Below are 19195 nucleotides of genomic sequence, written 5' to 3'. Positions count from 1 at the left end.
GGGGAGAGGAAGTGCAGAGAGAGTAGGGCTGACTGGTGCAGTTGTCATAACAAACGAATACATTTTGCAGTAAGGTGCAAATTCTTTAAAGCACAGGTGTCACTGAAACCATTCTCCCCAAGACAGTTTCCAGATCTCTCTTTTGTTAGGACATTCACAAAATATTCTCCTTGAGAAATACCAACATCCATAATAAGGGCCGAACACAGATTTCATCTTTCACCAGAAGTAACACCCAAGGCCAAAAAAGCCCCCACCACTGACCAGCTGTCATTCATCCTGGCATCCTGGAACATTTACTTTCTACCAAATACAAACTTCCAATTTCAAGCCCAGTTGAAAGAATTTCTGGCACAGAAGCCACTATGTCAATACATACCTAGAAATTGTTGTTTTACTCAATAAATTGGATGTTGTTAAAGAAGGATTACCAATTACTTATTTCCAAAAACAAGCCACTTAACCAACTTAGAGGCAAACCTAAAAACACACATTTCAAACAAAAGCAGCAACAATATTAACTGGAAATACCACTTTTTGTAGTCTTTCAGTGGGAAGAAGGAAAGAAGAGACAATACAACAGGCCAATTATCCTGTCATTTTCAGATTCTTTCATGTAAATTTATCAAGTGGAATATAGAGGTTATATGCAAAATGAGTTTCCTACTTACTTTTCAGACACGAAGAAGAGTTTGCCTGTCTGAAAGGTCATCATCTTGCCTATTACTCATTAGTTTAGTATTAATTTCTGTTATCTGCTAAAATCATCATGGCTGCATTGACAACACCAGTAACTCAATTTAACACTCAATAGGTTGAAACTTCCAGATATAAGACAATTACAGTAATGCAATTTTATTAATAGAAACACACAGTCACTGATTTATTTATATTAATATAGAAAAATCTTTATTTCAAATGAACATTTAACACAGATTGTAAGTCAAAACAAACCTTAACAGTGACTTACCAGGAAGCCTGTTCATGTTGACTCCTTGAGCAGAAAGTCCTATTCCCATGTACCTTCAAAAAAACCAAACAAAATACCAGTCAAGCAAGAGAACGGTTAAGGCACAAGATCCCCTGCAGCAGAAATACAGCCCTAAAATAAACCCAACCCACACACAAATTATTTAAGAATGACAAAATCACTAAAGATTTTCCATTACTCGTGTCTTTTATTGAATCCAAAATAAAATATCACTAACTGACGGCTTTCTGATGTACAACTACAGCTACTCTTTAGTTCTTAATTGCTAGGAAAAGGAAAACAATCAGCAATGTAATTTCCAGTTTGGTATTTGTGAGGTGTTTTTACCCATATATCAGAAAAAAACCTATTTATATAGGTGATTAACAAGACAGTAAAAAACCACCTAAGTGCAGATAAAGTATATGAGGACAGATGTCTGTCTAGCCTGATGTACTGTCTCCAGAAATAGCTGATAGTGGATGCAGAGGACAGAGCACACAGTTGTACTTTCCAAGAACATTCTTGCATTGTCCAGTATATATTCTACACAATCTCACTTTCTGAACCTCTGTAAGCTCTTTGAAAAGGCAACATCCTACAGCTCCCCCATTCAATTCCTGCCCAACCTATTTTTCCTTTGTACTTGCATTTTTAAAATTAGAAGAGAGAGGAAAAGCATTTTCCGGACAACTTTCTCAAGGATTTTAAAGTCCTGATTCACACCCCAGCCCCCAAAGGTCTCTTCTCAAGGCTGGTTAATCACAGTCTACTCAGCTGTTCTTATGGAAGCTCATCTCTACCTCAATGCTCCTGCTACACTTCCAGTTCTGTAAGTTCTTTGAGAAGCAGGGAATAACCAGAGCCACCAGCATCGCACAACACAAGCCCACAGTGATTATTACAGATAACAGCATAACAATGTTCTCTGTTTTGGTTTCTATCCCTCCCCCTCCTGATCTCTATTACTGCATTTATTTTTTGACTGCAGATGAGAACTGAACTCAATTTTCCATGGAAGTGGGACACAGCTTGACCCTGCACTCTAAGAGGCAGCTCAGAGGCCATTTTTTGTATCAAGTCTGGATTGTTCATTCTGCCCTCATGAGAATCCTTTTGCACCTATCCAGCAGGACAGTAAGGCAAAGCCAGCCTTCACAAAGTCTCCTCTTCCTCACTGAAATACTTATGCACATTCCCATTTTGTGTCTTCTGTTTCTGCTAATTTGCATGGTCTGTAATTCTCTAAATATCCTCTGTTAACACAGCTCAGGTTTTTTTTCAACACACTCCCATATTTTTAGGTTACTGAGCTTTGAAACTAACTGTTGGGCTGTTGTTCTTGTAAAAGTAAGAATCCAAGGGGGCTACAGCCAGTAGTCCTACATACTGTAGTACTACATACAGTGTCCTGCTATTCTTCCACGCTATCAGTTTTCTTTCTGTGGCTTCCTTGGCCACCTGCTCCATAAAACATTAATCAGCTATGAAAATACTATTTCAGAATTTCACCCCTTAGTTACAATTTCTTCAAGTTATGTGCATTAAGTCCCCTGCAGAAACTGCTCCCTGTCCTTGACTTCCCCATCTCAGTCACCGTCACGTGGAAATGGTAATAACTGATTGGTTTTTGTTTACACGGAAATTTTAATCCTTAGAGATCTGCAAGTTTATAAAATCTTAGCCTATAATTTCTTTAATAGCACAAAATAGAATTGTTTTGGTGGAAAAATACCTTTAAGATTGTTGACTCCAACTATTGACCAAAACTGCCAAGCTCACCACTAAACCACGTCCCAAAGTGCCACAGCCATTCATCTTTTAAATCCCTCCAGGGATGGGGACTCTAGCACCTCCCTGGGCAGCCTATTCCAGTGCTTGACAAACCTTTCCATGAAGAAAGTTTTCCTGATATCCAACTTACACCTCCCTGATGCAACTTCTGGCCATTTCCTCTTGTCCCATCACTTGTTACCTGGGAGAAGAGACCATCTTCGCAAACATGGCCAACTCTCTTGTACACGCCACATTTTGGTAGCATGACCGTCTGGATTTCAAATCCTTGAAGCCCAGTTTTACACTGCTTTAAATTAAGTCAATCCTTTCTTTTAAAGACATGCTCTGTTTCTGAAGTGCACCAGCTCCCAGAGGATGCAGACCCTTCCTCCTCAGACCAACAGAGAGAGCAAAGAGGCAGCAAACTCTCGGTTTGCAGTGCATAGAACAGGTTATCAACCACGCTGAGAAAACAGAACTCCCTGAGCCACACACAAACACAAGTCCTGATGTGATCATACCAGCTAAACCCAGCTCTCTTCCTAGTGGTCAAGGAGATGAGATCATCCAGGAAAGACTGGTTGCTGATGTACAGCACAACCCTGAACTCACACACTGCACATGCTGTGGTGACTGCCCGGCATATCCACCCTGAGCCCTTGAGCTCCTGAACCTTGCGTTCAAGAAAAGCAACAAGGAAGGTTCTGCTCTGATACAGAGATCTCAAGGATGGAAGGGACTTTAGAGGAAGGACTATGTGATCTCATTCCTCTGGATCCCTTGGGGGGAAAAAAACCCCACAGACACGCATCTCTTCTCTGTAATCAAGACTTTTTAAATGTCACATTCCATAGTCCATGACTCAGCTATTTCATTCTTTAGAACTCTTGAATGAAGACCAGATAACCCCAATGATCTCTTCCTGTCTTTTATGGGTTGTTGTATTAATCCTTCAACAGGAACCAAGTTACCATTTAAAAACAAAGACTGGCATATGTTTTGTTGACAAATGACATTGTTGCTGTATTAACTCTTTCTCTTCAGAAGGACAATCCTTTAAAAGCAAAAGACTGGCATTTATGACCCTCTAAACATTCCTACGTTCTCAAAGTTCTTCATAAGGAGTTCTCCTGCATTATCTCTTGGTTTTAGAGACTCCAGCTTGCTTCCCATCCCTGATATGTTGGGAGGGAAAAATATTCCTTTAAGATTTCGGACCTTGAGCCAGATGTCCCTCAACTCATTTTGGTCAACCCTATTGGGTTTTTTAAGCTTAAGGGTTTGTTCTTTCAATTTTTCTCATTGAATAAAATTTAAACTTTTGGGGTGTGTATCTCTATTGCCTCTCATCCCTGTGTCTAATTTTGTCAACTGTCTCATCCTCCAATAAAATGTCTTCTTAAACAGTCTCTGTACCATCTCAAAGCATTTAACCCTTCTGATTTTATTAGCTATTCTTAAACAAGCTTCTTCAATTTATAAGGTTTGTTTTCTGGCTTTTTTTGTTGTTAGGTGGTGGGGTTTTTGGATGAACACTGAAGTGGGAGGGTCTGGGGACCTTTCATAGCACTCCTCAAAGCACACCAAACATGAGTGATTATGGTCAGTGCTGCAGAGCATCTTCTAAACACACCTTTCTTGCAAACATTTTCTGCACTGCTCAGAGCACGAGTCAGAAGTTACATCCTCATGAGTTCCCTGACTCACGAGAGCCTCTCCAAAGCAGGCATTTATGGCATCTAAAAATTCAGCCTCATGGTGTCATCTGACATACATGCATCTCTAATAAACTGAATTTGGGGATATGTTTACAGCCTTCCAGGCACAATACAGAAGACTTTCCCCTCTATCTTCAGGGAGTACTCCAGCTCTTCACTGCCACTTTCTTAGTGCACTGGCAGATAAGGGAGTTCTTGTTCAGTTTCTGTATTCCAACTGAGTCTGGAATCTTCTGCTGCTACAGAGATTTCCTTACTACATGGTGGGTTTTGCCACGTGTTTTTTTTTCAACTACGTGTGCAAGCAGCCAGGATCCCAGTCCACAGCTACAACTGCACTCAACTCTGTGAGAGCAGTGACAAGTGCCACCTCTGCCAACTGTTCAAACCTGAGGGGAGCTGTGATTCAAAGTACACAACTGCTTCAACTCAATATAAAAGCACCATCTAAGCCTGAAGCAGTAACACCAGAGAGCTCATCCTGACACTGGCAGGTCTGAAACACTGAACAAAAACCTGTCCAGGAGCAGACCATTCTGCTTCTCTGGCAGAACCATCCCCACCAACTTCACCAGGTCACATCACTGAGCTCCAGACGTCCCAAATTTGTTGGCTGTGACAAATCTTGTTCAAAGAGCAGGACATGCCTCTTGGCATAGGGAATGTTTCTTATGTCCTGATCTATTTGGCTCAGCTGAAGGTAAAACACTGCAGAACTGTGGCCACTTTGTCTTGTGGTGGTGTCAGATTCCTTCCTTTCAGTATCACACAGCACAGCTCTGCTGGCACAGGGCCACAGGCCAACTTCATCCCTCTTTACTGCCTGAGGGTGCTTGTCTGCTCCTCTGCCTCTACATCTGCTGCTGTTGACATTAACAGACCTAGAACTGAACAGAGAGGACACCTCTGCACACAGCCTTGGCACAGCTTCAGCACAATCCCAGCTGCAGCACTTCAATGGGTGCCCTTTGTCCCCATCCCTTGCTGGCTCACTGCACTGTACTGCACCACATGGGTGGCAACACTAAGGAAAACATTGGAAATTAGAGGAAATAACCTAGTTGTTGAACTCAGATAAAATAGGTCATCACCCACTTTGGCTTATCCTGCTTAACTTCATTATTTTCTATGCAGATTCATCCCCCTCTTTTGTGTACAGCAGCAAATCTGATGCACATAACCAAAGACAAAACTTACAGAATAGTATCTTTCCATTTTCAGACAATATAGCTTTAAATTGAGACTGGAAGCTTGTATTTTTATAAAAAGCAAGCATTACAACTCCACAAATACTAAATTTAGAACTACACTTTAATCTAGATACACAACACCATGGAAATATATTGCTTAAAAAAAAAAGGAACATGACCACAAGCCTTCCTGGTTCACAGTTTTTTGCTCTTCAACTTCTGATCCCATTTAAAGCTCAAGACAAACTTTAAAAATAAGACCTTAATGGCTGTAAAACTGCACACAGAATTTGCAGACAACCTAAAATAAAAACAGACTCCCTCACCATGCTGAGTTTCAACTCCACAGCCCACATCTTATACCCAGAACTTCAAATTGTCACAGACTTGACTGCTGGGTTTTGTTTTAGAAAGTGCTACTTTGCTTTTCCCATCTACAATCAATTTATGTACCAGAAGTAATGGATGAAATGAGCTTTAAAATCTACAAAGCCTCAAACAAAAAAATCACCCTATTCTCTTGATAATTGGGAGGTAAAAAAAAATTATTATTCAACTCCACCACCCCCAAAAGCATCAGATGTTTTCTGAACTTCTTGGTGCAGAACAGCTTCTCACTTCCTCGATTCCAAATGCTCCAAACCAGTTTTGTATATGCAACAAATTCAATACTAGTTAAACAGTATTTTTGGGAGAGCAAATTACTGCCTTTTTTTTTTTATTTTAATGAATCAATTATGATATTCAATATCATTCAACATAAATCTCTATGGTCTGCCTGCCTGTATCACCCCTGGTTTTGGACCATTATAGTGTAGACAGACTCCCTGTGGGGTATTCCTTAACTGGAGTTCCTTTTTGAGAGATTCAAAGAGCCTCTTAAGAAAAAGGATGCACAGGAATGTTAGCACCCAGTCTCAAACAGGAAAAAAGTTATTTTGGGGGTAATAATACATTTTATGTCCATTATCCATCATAGGTAAGATGCAAAGCTAAGCAAAAGTGACCTCCTAAAACCACCTTCTCAGCAGCGAAATACTTGGAACTGCCCCCCACACCTAATGTGAAGCTTCAAAAATGCTGCATCAGTAGACCAATTCCAAATAGAGCAGACTGACAAAAATAAACGCAGACACATGCTGGTGATTCAGTCAGAACAGTCTTGTTTCCACTCACCAGCAGCCTTGGCAGTTACCATAGCACCAAATTCTTCCAGACTCCCACTTCACCTCAGCCCTGCCCAATAGTGGTTGCTTTAGAAAATGTGACTGAAATTAGCCACACTGAACACCAGCCACGACATCAGCTCTGCCTGTTTTATCCACGCCCTGGCTCTCCTTGGCCACAGCAGAAGAATGAAGGACCTTGGTAAAAAGCTCTCATGTCAGAAGATGCCGGCTCCACACACAACCAGCAGTATTCCCAGGATTCTTCCCTCTAGGTCTTACAGCACCATGACTGTGCTAAGATTAGGCTCAAAGACACAAAGCTTCCTGGGTCCCTTCCCCAGTTCCCAAGTACTTTAGCAGTAAACACCCACATGTAGCTGCTCCAGCACAGTGACATCTAAACAGGACAGCGTTCACTTCTGGCTCCTAAGACAACTTGTGTGGTGGACTCTGCAGCACAGATGTTTTCAAAGTTGCATTTTAAATCTGTTTATTTTTTAAAAATAGGTATTATCTTTTGTTTCTGTCAATAAAAGACATTCCCTTGGAAAATACATGGAAGACCAAAATGATGACTGTACTTCTAAATTAAAATTTATAAAGATAGAAAAGATCATAAATGCACTGACTCAGTCAGGAAGAATTATATATTGCCACTGGGCAGAAACTAGCTGAAAAACAATGAGAAAAGTTATTTCACAGGAGTGTCAACATTTGACTGACCTAAACGGAAACAAAGATCCCTTAATGAGGCTGTTCTAAGCATTACAGTCATAGAAGAGACACTGATGGCTGTGTTTAGTTTGTCCCAGAAGGGGAATCCACCCATATGAGAAGCAATTCTTTGAGTCAAAAGATGCTTCTCCAGAACAAACCACAGATATCCAGATGAGATGACGAGCTGATACCCAGAGAACCTGCCAAAAAGTCAACATAAGAAAAGTTTCTTGTGTAGTCTAAAGCTACTTTGTATGAAGAAACCCACAAAAATCCTTGCGAACCCAGCAGAAAAACTTCAGAACAGTCCTGCCCTTTGACAGCAAGCAGCTAATGCTGAAATTCCAGGATTTGCATCTATTTGGCTTTTCCAGTGCAGGAATGAAGAACTCATTGAGTCAAACAGAGGAGAACACAGCAACAGAAGTCATGCAGACCTGTACTACATTCTTCAGTTTCAAGAATTCCAGGAGCAAAGGACATCTCCCTGGAAAGCACCCAGCACTTGAGAAGCATTGCCATGTGCAAAATAAAGGCAGGGCAGAAGGAGGGAGAAAGCAATTAGCCCAAGGTCCTCACTGGACAAGCAGTGTACTTTAAACAAAAAGAGGTATTTCTTTACTCAAAAAGCTGCAAGACTCCCTCCAGTAAACTTGGACTGAATACTCATCTCTAACACTAGGAAACAATTAGCAAGGCAGATTTTTTAAGCTCTGCCAGGAGAAAGACAGCATAAATAATAAATAACATCTACAGGTTTCCCCTGTATTTATTGTTTAACCTGTTGAAAGGTACCAAGTCAGGATGGTGAAACGATCCCTGCCACTCTTCTTTCAAGTGGCTCTGAGGTTCACCCAGATGGCAGACAAAATTCAACCCATCTGAAAGCTGGGGAAACAAAGGGGGAAAAACTACACTGGTTGGGTAACACCCACCAGCCCAGAACTCTTCTTTCCCAGTCCCAGTCCCACCCTGGCACAGTATAGGAGGCTGGAACAAGACTGCCAGGGATGCCAACAGGCACCAAGGTCCAAACTTGAAGAGTTAAGACCAGAGAGGTTGAATAATTTGTTCTGAAGGCCATGACTTCCAGTAAAGCAGTCGTTCCCTGCTCAGTTGTGAACCAACATTAACACAACATAAGGGAGAAATTCCTGGGACTGGCATTTTATTACATGGCTCAGCCAAAGCTACGCAATCCCACTGAGCCACGAGTCAAACAAGGGATGTTCCACTCTTGCAGAGGTTTGTGAGTCAAAGGCTTCCTGTATCCTGCAGTTTTTTCTAATAACCACACCTACATGGTAGGAATCCTGTCCTCCCAGCTATTATGCACCCCACTCTTTCAACACACACAGTTAAATCTAAAATAAACAAACTAAATTAAGTTAGAGGTGAATAATACACCACACTGGTGGCATTTCAGAGACTTTCACAGTCTCTTGTGCAAAGCTGTGAACTATCACTCTTGTCTGAGGTGGGTCCTGACTTCATGCCAGGTTTAAAGAGTGGCTAGAAATGATAACCCTTATCAACTTACCACTTGAAACCACATTGTCGCAGTTCTGGTGGGGGAAGGGGAACATTGTTTTAAGGAAGTGAAAAAACAAGTTACATCTGTTTAAAAAAATTACCTATGGCACGTAAAATACTGGATTCCAACTGTCTCCGATTCCTTAGTCTAACAACAAATATTTTGGAACTACTTCATAATGGAATATAATCTCCAGAGTGGACGTGGTTCTGGTTTTATTTGTGCATATAGTGCTGTTCTGTGCTGGTGCTTCAGAAACAGCACTGATGGGCTCTAGGAAGAATCCCAAATCCCCAAGAAGAGGTCAGTAAAGACAAATAATGCAAGGCTGAAAAGAAGTGGATAAAGGGAAGAAAATACAATTTTTAAGAGCTCATTAAAAACAACTACAAGTATCCTGAGGCACAGAGGAGTCCATTGTACATCAGCCCTCGGGAAGGCAGAGAAGCCTTAAAAGCTGAAGATCATGGAAGGGAAGGTGAGTGAGCAGGACAAAACTGAGAGGCAGCAATCTGGTAACATAACACATCTTGTCAGGGTGTTTATGAGTAATTGGTGACAAAATGACAGAGGAAGAATGAAAGGCTATTTTTGATAGACCAAGGTATCATATTCCCAGCTCCCTTCCAATTTTAGGATCACGTTCAACTGGTATCTGCCAGCTGTAGGAAGGGCCAAATCCATCCCTTGTCTGTGTTACCTTCTGGAGAGGAAAAGACTGATGATGTAGATTGATGTTTGTAGGAACACTGAAAGATCAAAAATACAGAGAAGAAGACTTGACCTGAGCACCATGTAAGAAAGAAAAGGTAAAATACGAGCACCACCAGGGTAAAATCACCATTAAAATCTGTCCAGAATAACCAGTTTCTCCATCTGCTACCCCAAGCATCACCACATCCAACAGAACCCCAAACCCTGTGTTCAAATGCAAATGGAGCTGAAGCAAAGGTGTCCCACCAATTTATTGTTTTTTTCACTCTTGGCAGCTGACTCATTCTCCAAGTCAGCTGATATCCAACAAAGTTCACACACAAACCATCTCAGTGACAAATGGTGCCTAAAGTCTGGGAACAGAACAAAGCATTACTGATACTCATTCTCTGATTATTTATTCTGGTTACACCCAACTGAATAAGTAGGATTTTTGTTCAGGTTGTCCTGCTGATTAACAAACCTCACTTCCAAATGCATTGCTCATATTCACTGAAAATATATTAGGGAAGTTAAACAGGTTTTCATGACTGAATGGACTTAAGATTGTTTGATTGCCAGTCAAAGCAACAGAACATTTTTTTCTGCCATGAACAAAACCTAGAAAACAGTAAAGAAAGATGCTAGAGTTACCACAAATGTCTAACAGAAAGGCATCCAAAAGAGGGCAAGTCATTTAAAGACTGTTTCATTTTGGTGACTACTCTTGCATTTCAGTCCATCATAACAGACAGATTCAAAATGTACCTTGAGCCCCTGTTTTTTCCTCTGAAAAACAGGGGGAACAATATAAATGCAATACCCAAATCAGAAGAAAACACTCCACCACCAGCTTAAGGGATATTCTCACAGCCTTTTAGGCTAATTTCCTCTGGTTTATGCTTGGATAGTAACAATTCTTATGAAAGGAGGATTTACCTGCCAATAATTAAAGAAACTACAGAAAGAAGTACCTGCAGTATTTACATAAGATCTGGAGAGGGGGCAAATTATGTGGAAAACACACAAGAGAGAAAGTAACACCTGAAGTTTTGAGAGATGTATTGGTGAAATAAGAACACTTTCTCTTTAAACAGCAGCAGAGAGTCAGAGCTGGGGTAAGCACTGGGAAAGCACCACACACTGAACTCACAGATCTTTACACACTGACATCTCCACAACAAGGGACAAAGGCTTCATGTGGACCAGAGCATCCATACAAAGAACTTGTAAACAAGCAGGCAGACTGTAGTGTGAAAACAGAGATCCAGTGTTGTATCACAGGTACAAAGTAAATCCCACTGCTAGAAAAGCAGTTTAAAAAGTGAATCTGGTTGCAGAGTCAATATAACACAATCATCACAATTCAGCTTCAGTGGAGAGTTGAAGAAAAAGAGTCAAAGCTTCACAGTGAATGATAAAGTCTTCAGCAGTTCATCATTTCAAGGCTTCTCAAGCGAAAGAAAAAGGTTTTCCCTATATAAAAGTTATCCAACTTACAAAATTTAATTATTAAACAGAATTCCTTAGATCTGCAAGCTTAGAATATGTAAATGATTAGTTCCCATTATTCTGTGATTTAACTGCAAACATATTCTGAGGAACTGAGCATAGTAATGTTTTACATATCTTCTAAAGATGTGGATTTTGCTAGAGTTTGCTTTTTTCATACTCTTACCATTTCTATAACAGATACTCAGAAGGGGGGGGGGGGGGGAAGAAAAAATAACGAAACAAAAATAACCCCTTCCTGAATTTTTTCTTCTTTACTGTGCAAAATTTCATAAGCAGGTGAACAAAAAATCCCAACAACAACAAAAACAATTATCACAGTCTGAAATCCAGGAAATCTCAGACCTCAGACATACCTAAATGCACACATCACAAGTGAAAAAGTCACATATCACCATCACTGCTTGCATTTTGTTGCCTTATTTCACAAATTATTTTAATGATAAATTGATATTCAACTATTACAATGGATGGCCCATGATACTGCTAGAAAACACTCAGTTTAAATTTCCACTTCATTGATAAAAAAAGAAAGGAATTAAAGAAAAATGTTAAAAATTGCAAATCAGATATTCAAACCTCATGACTGCTTTACACTGAAAAGCTGCTCTCAATATTACTCCCTTTTTGAAGAGCATAGCAGAACAATGACAAAGAAATAACAGCTTGTATGAGGTGTCACCAATTGACAGGAAACCTCTGCAGAAAATGAGTCTCTACACCTGAGAGCATCAAGGCACAGTTGGCAGCTGAGCAAGAAGGACTTGCTTGGGCAATCTGCAAATGGGAACAAGGCAGGAACTGTTTATGGAATCTACCTGGGGGCTTTATTTATGTGTTGGGTTGTTTAAATGAATGTCTGCAGAACAGCATAAATTCAAACAAGCAGACCTACCTGCAAACAGAACAACCCCCTCTCTCTGCTGGTTTTGGATTCTTGGAAACCAGGATGGAAAAACATAAAAAGGGGGAGGAAATCAATTATTTACAGACTTATCAGTGACAAATCAGGAATCACACGAGAAATCCTCAGTTCCCATAGAATATCCCTTAGCCTTCCCTACAGCCACATCCAGACAGGCAGGACACTCCAAAGTGTCTGAGCATAAGCAGGCAGTGCTGTCAAGAGTGCTCCAGGGACAGGCCTCTGTCAGCATCTGGAATCCATTAGAGCACACAAGCAAAAGGCTTTTCACAGAGCCATCACACTCACCATATGCTGAGGAGAAATGGAAAGTTGGCAAGGAGAAACATAAGCAAGGAAAGGGGCAGATGATTTGTTACTAATGTACAGACTGCAACCAACCAACACATCTGACCTTTATTTTTCTTTTTCAGTCAGAGAGAAACTAAGCTATTTTTAAGTCTGGCTTATGGTGCACTTGTGTATGAAAGCTAAAGGAAGATCTGAAATAAACTATGGTATGGACTAAGCTCGATTAGCTCTTCAGCCACTCTCCTCAAAGAACTCTCTTCTCCCTCTCCCAGAAAACTGCCCTCAACCTAAGCTAGTGCTGACCAGTATCTCTGGACAAGAGGCTACACAGCTCAAAGCAACTGTAGAACGGTGCTGGAAGAAGGATACCAGCATTCCCTGTGGCTTATGTCTTTCCAGCTTCCCTCTCCTGCCTTTCTGGGTCTTCACCTAATGCAGAAATCACTGTTTCAGGTACTGATCCAGCAAAAAGACTGTGAACACAGTCGAGCTCACTACAAGTCACTAGTGCCGGCACACAAAAACCCATCATGGCAAAAAGAAAACCCATACTGGGATGCTTCCTGGGATGGCTCAAAATCCTCATGAAACCACTGGGCTGCCCTGGCACAGAGGGCCAGGCCCCTTGGCACCTCCTCTGCCCACAGAGCACACTTGCTGTGTTTGCACAGAGTTGCCATGGGCAGGCAGTGGCTCTGTCCCCACCGGAGAGGTCAGGATGCCAGCACACCCAAGCATCCGTGAGTAAGCAGCTGTCCAAGACCAAACCATTCCCAGAAAAAGACAGCTGTTGACAGCAAACTGCCATTGCAAAGGCAATCCACAGGCTGCTGGGCTGTCTGTTCCAGGAGCAGCTCAGAAATGGAGAGGAGGCTGCAGGACAGGTGACTTTTGCCAGAATCCAGAACCTTGTGCATCATCAGGGCTGGCCTCTGGAATGTCCTCCCCACTCACACTCCATCACAACCCAGCACGTGGCTGGGGGAGGTAAAACCAGTCAAGAAACCAAACTGGTGGTCAGGAACATGCACTGTCACCCACAGGCAGCTCACCTTGCCCCAGCATAAAGAGGACAACAAGGATGACATGTCCTTCTGAGTCACAACAGCCTCTAAGTTGTGGGTTGGCTGCCCTACCCTAATGAGTCTCTCCCTGTTCCTGTTTACCAAGCAGAGATCATCTAGTGGGGAAACAGAGGCTGAGATGTGCTGACAAATCACCACCAAACAGAACCACGTATTGGAGGGAGAGAGGAAGAGTTTAGTGCTTCAAATACAGCTAAGGCTGAACTGTTACAAACAGCATTGTTATAAAAGCCTGAGTTATTTGTGGCAGCTCAGGAGCAGAAGAGTCACAGGCATTTCTGCCAATCTGCTCATCTGAGGAATGCTGGAAGCAAGCCATCCACAGATTCATGGAGAGGTTTGGACGGGAAGGGACCTTGGGACATTCCTTCTTCATCCTTCTGCTCAAAGCATAAGTAATTCTGAAACTTCTATCAGTCAGCAGACTGAGGGCTCCCCTAGGCAAATTTGATGAGGGAGATGCCAGTGCCTCTCCAGGCATTCTGTCTGGGTGCATAACCAGTTTCACAAAGCAAAGTTCTTTTTTATGTCCAGCTGGCATTTCCCTTGCTACAACTTGTGACCCATTGCCTCTTGTCCTTTTGTTCCAGTTGACAACACTCAGGAGACAAGCACACAATGGTTCAGGAATTAACTACCAGCAAGTCTTAAAACTGTTCAACAACACTTTGAATGGAACTGAGGGTTGCTGCAATGCTACCCTTCTGTCTCCCAGCTCAGCCCATCCCTTTATGGACTTGCCTTCAATTACTGTCAGGGAAGGGAACCCTGAAAAGTAGTCCTCAATTTAAAGAGGGGAAAAAAAAGGGAGCAATTTCTGACAGTGACGTCAATAGATGAAATCATCATTCATTATTTTCTGGCCAGCTTTCCACCAGTTATCTCCCTGAACCAGCTCACCAGAGGATAGGGTAGCAGTCTGTCAGCACGAGGGAAGGAGTAGAAACATACAGCAAATTCAAGGGCAGAGTCCCACAGCCCTGACATGTATCATCCTGAAGTGCTGTGGAACCACTCCCTGTGTGCTCAGCACAGACAAGGAGGTGAGAAGAGGGCTGGGACAAGAGACTGCAAACTAAGTTCTCCTCTGCTCTCTGAGGATAAGAACGATCTCCCCCCGCAAGGAAGTAGCAACAGATCAACCTACTGACAGATCTGATTTGTTTCATGTTACCTACAAACCTTGTCAAGGCAATTTTTCAGTGGTATCCTGGCAGCCTCCCCTCTCCCAGAAAAAAACAAAACAAACCAAAACTGCACAAAAAACAAACCCAATAAATAAACATGACCTCTTATCAGCAAAGACTAAATCCACCAGGATGAGAAATGGCCACCATTCAACTAAAAGTAAGTTTGAATCATGCTTGTTTCTCTCAAAGGATTGTGGTTTTATCTCATGAGCAGTGGAAGATCCAAAGCTAAGAAAAGCTCATCAATCATAAAAGTTTCTTACGAACACCAAATGGACTTTTTGGATGCTGTACTTGCTTTGAAATATCCACCAGTAAATGCTTTCACTGATGCTAAGGCAGAAAAGTCCAGCGACGGCAAAGGCAGAGCTTTCATAAATAATTTTGTTTGCTTCTCTAGCAAAAGCACCTTTCTGGGGCTGGTGCATTAAGGCACAGGGGAGACAAGACAGTGCAGAAGAGGGAGTTTTTCTAGCAGCTGTGGCAGTGCAAAGCAACTTGTACCTGTGCTGCTGCAGTCCCTCCCTCCCTCTTCCCTTGTGCTGGCTCTGGGGTGAGCACAGGAGTTCTCAGCCTGGAAAATGGGGGGAGGCAAGGACATGTGTTTTGACTGCTAGGATATGATGGGGTGGGAGAAAACAGAGGAGAGAACCAGAGCATACTGGTTTTAAATCCCCTTAGTCCAATGAAGAACAGGGGAGAAGTTAAAAAGGTGGTCCTGACACCTGAGTCATCTCCATAGCTCAGGTTTCTCTACCACAGTGACATCACCAATCCAAAATGGCACTGCCTGATGCCAATTCAAGAAGCCTCTTATCAGAGCATGTCACACACAGGCAACATCTCTTGGCAGGCTGCAAAAAGGCATCATGTGAGGTTTGGGATTCTTCTCCATTAAAAGCCACTGGGAGCTTCTATCCCATTTCTTATCTGAAACCTTCGTTTCTGTTGTTTATTAGCAAGTGTCAGTATCTAACCAGAGTGCAGAGCCCTTAACTAACAACTGTGAGCACAGAAAGACAACACCTTTGAGCAAAATCAGACTCCTCAACACTTCCTGAAATTCATTTCACCAAAGCCTTTCTTGAGTAAGTCTTGTTTCAAAACCAAATCACTCACATTTTAAACCTAAATGTGAAATGCCATCACAAACTCCAAGAAGAGATACACAGGGAATAACTTCACATCTTTACCTCACCACCTCATACAGAAGTCAAATAACCAGCTCTAGGGCAGAGGCTTTACACCTGGAATACCCATCTGGAAATGAGCTCAGAAGGACTCCTCTTCCTCCTCCCTTACTAAAGGGCTGCCAGTGTTGTTCCTAGGGACAACCTTTGCCACTTACACTGCTTGAAAACTTCATTCCCTCGATCCCTTCTTTAGATGTCTGGACTTTCAGTCCTTTAAACTGAAGTCACGATGGTGGAATAAACACTGGGGAGCCTCCTCAAAAGAGATCTCTGCCACAGCTCACTAGTACAACACACTGAGCCTCCAGCAGGAACAATTCAAACTATTAAAGGTGACATACACAAAAGCACCTTCTCAAGTGACAGCCAGGCAGCAGCTACAGTGGAAATTCACAACCACAAATCCCCAGCACCACCCTGTGCGAGATACAAGTTGGATCTGTCTCTACCAGCAAAAGAAAAACAAAGCACAGGAATGGCTGAGACATCAGAGAGGCTCTCAAAGCCTCGCCACTGCCCTTTGGATCAGAGCTATCAGCAGCTCCTGTTCAGGTTGCTGTGTTAACACACATGGTTCTGTCTCTTTGGAATTATTCCTGGAAAGTCACTAATTACAGAATACAATAAAAACAACAGATCGTTAATACAGAAAACTCTGATCTTGGGAGACAAGCAGAAAATTCCATTATCTCCCTTTAAGATTGATCTAGAGTGCAGTAAGGATTAAGTACTGTTCAGTGACCTTTTGTAATGTGATTTCTTTGGAAAATTGTCTTGAAGCTCACTGCAAATGATTTCAGTTTTAGCAGTTACATAAACTAATCAAGGGCAGTGTTTCAAAACAGACAAGCAGTTAATAGCCAGGTCAGTAAAATGAAGGAGTAAAGATGGTCTTTTCCCTGCATTTGTAAGGAATTCAGCCCAGCATCCACCTCTACAGATAACCTGGTAATTATCAAGGGCCTAAATGCAGCACAGCCCGAGATCCTTCCAAGTCCCTTTACAAGTAGGCCACTTCTCAGTTCAACAATGACAGCAAAAAAATTCAACTGTAACAAGTTGTCACTTTCATTTGGTTTTTAGTAGGAACATTTGCTGCCCTTCCCCACAACCCTTCAACCGGTCAGAGTTCAAATGTCATACTTGAAGGACTGGATTAATTAGTGACACCCAACTCCTCTTCCTGTGTGACTTTCCCTTCTGGATAATATTCCTGCCATATTCATCCTTTAGCAATGAACAGTGCCAAGGACATCCACACACAGCAGGCTGACACCTTCATAATGAGTAAAAATTAAATCCACATTAGCAGGAGAACTCCAGACCTTGACAGAAATGCCCCTTTATTGCCTGCCCCAGTGCTCCAGCACTCCTATAACCACTCTTCCCCATGTCAACACCACTGCAGCAGTCCAAAATCAAGCTCAAGGTTCCTCCCTTCTGCTTCACTTCATTTCTAAGGCATCATAATTCCAGAAATCAGAGTGACTAAACCTTGCCAGCAAGAAGAAAACCTATTTTAATTCAAATTGCACTGGAGACCCACAGTTTACTGAGTTTTTTTAGAAGTGCCCACCTCAAAGAGCTCAGGACACAGCTGTGCCAGTGCCTCTGCTTCCAGGGCATTCCACCTCCTTTACATCTATTCACCAGGAGGACAAAACCTGCCCATGCTGTACCTGCCTGCTGCACCCAGCAGCCACGGGACCTCGAACGCTTCTGGAAAGGAGGCCAGAGTCCAGCAGAGCTGCCAGACACACATCCCCAGCCATTGAGCTGGAATGAGGCACTTACCCATCTCTACCTTTACTGACGATCTTCACTTCAAAGTAATAAATGCCACAGGCTGCAGGGATGGGGTGAGTGGCCCTGACCGAGGCAGCATCTTTGTGATTTTTACCGTGACCTAAGAAAGAACAGAAATGTAAGTACTGAGGGGATCTGGCCTCTCAAACATCCTGATCTAAAACCTCACTATCTGAAGCCAGCAGGGATTTGTTTCTACACGGAGCCAGCCATTTAAAGCACACTTTCCAGAGAACCAGGATATGCAACCCTGCACTGCCACCAGGAACAATTCCTACAGCACGAGCATTTTAATTTTCCCTTTGTTTTCACTATGAAGTTTCTGAGAAAGACTCTCAGTAACACCTCTCCCCCTCCCCACAAACATAATTTGAAGACCAAGGTACACAGACAGAAGACAAAAATGATTACACAAGAGGGGAATGACATCAGTGTTTACTAGCCAGGCAGGAAAAGGAATAATCAGTTCTCCGCTGGGTGGGTAGGGAGAACAGCTCCAATAGCAAGCAAGGAAAACATCACACTACAAGTCTATGAACAGCTATTTGGTGTAAACCCGAGGAGCCAAAGCCCCAGCTACGCAGCGTGTCGGGGCCATCCGACCGCTCGGCCGGGTTTTAAGCAGGATGACAGAGTAAACAGACGGTCTGGCTGCACCGGGCCCAGGCGAGCGACACCGCACAGCGTTATATAAGGCCACACACTCCGCCGGGGAGAGACCCCGGCTCCCCAGCGCCTCCGCTCCCGAGCGCAGGCAGCCCGGCCCAAGCAGCCCAGCCGGGACCCCGGGCCAAGCGGGCGCCCCGCGGCCGGAGCTCGGCGCCTCCCGTCCCCGCGCTGCTCACGGCGCCCCTGCCCCGGGGCCGCCGGACCCGCTGCCGACTCAGCCCACGCCCGGCGAGCCCCGCGGAGCAGCCGGGCCGAGGGCCACGCCGGGGCCGTCCCGCTCCGGGCCGAAGCCGAACCCGGCGCCGCCGCCCCAGCCCGGCACCTTTGTAGTGGACGCGCAGGTTGCCCTGCGAGAGGCCGATGTAGTTGTACTTGTCCTTGGGGCTCCAGGAGCGCGGCAGCGGCGTCTCGTCCTGGTTGACGGCGGGGTAGAGACGGCGGAGGCGCCGGCTCAGCTCCTGCTCCTCGGGCGGCCCCGGCGGCGCCGCGTCCCCGCCGCGCGGGCTCCCCGCGCCCGCCTCCGCCATCTTGGACCCGCTTTGTGTCAGCGGGAGGGGAGCGAGGCCCAGCCGCGGCCGGCAGCCAATGGGCTGCGAGCGTGCCCACAATGGGGCCGCGCTGCCCGACGGGAAGCGCAGTCCACGTCACGCCCACCCCCTCGTCCCCGGCTCTCGCTGAGACTACAACTCCCGAGAGGCTGCGCAAGCAAAGCCCCCGTCCCTCCCCCCGGCGCGCTGCACGCTGGGAATCGTGTCCC

The 19195-nt window shown here is 43.8% G+C and overlaps 1 protein-coding gene across 2 annotated transcripts in view; it reads right to left on the bottom strand.

Moving 5' to 3' along the window:
- RANBP10 (RAN binding protein 10) overlaps nucleotides 1–18980 on the bottom strand; it is a 69677-nt gene extending 50697 nt beyond the window's left edge. For both annotated transcript variants that reach the window (XM_032122234.1, XM_032122235.1), the window contains exons 1-3: nucleotides 18761–18980; nucleotides 17758–17869; nucleotides 971–1023 (exon numbers count right to left, since the gene is read on the bottom strand). In XM_032122234.1, coding sequence (XP_031978125.1) covers nucleotides 971–1023; nucleotides 17758–17869; nucleotides 18761–18965 — 370 coding nt within the window. In that variant the 5' untranslated portion in view covers nucleotides 18966–18980. The remainder of the gene's footprint in view (nucleotides 1–970; nucleotides 1024–17757; nucleotides 17870–18760) is intronic.
- Nucleotides 18981–19195: the final 215 nt, after the last annotated feature.

This window comes from Corvus moneduloides, chromosome 12, assembly GCF_009650955.1.
Source record: "Corvus moneduloides isolate bCorMon1 chromosome 12, bCorMon1.pri, whole genome shotgun sequence".
Taxonomy (NCBI): Eukaryota; Metazoa; Chordata; class Aves; order Passeriformes; family Corvidae; genus Corvus; species Corvus moneduloides.
Note: the sequence above shows the minus strand (reverse complement) of the source record. Positions and strands in the feature narration are given on the sequence as shown.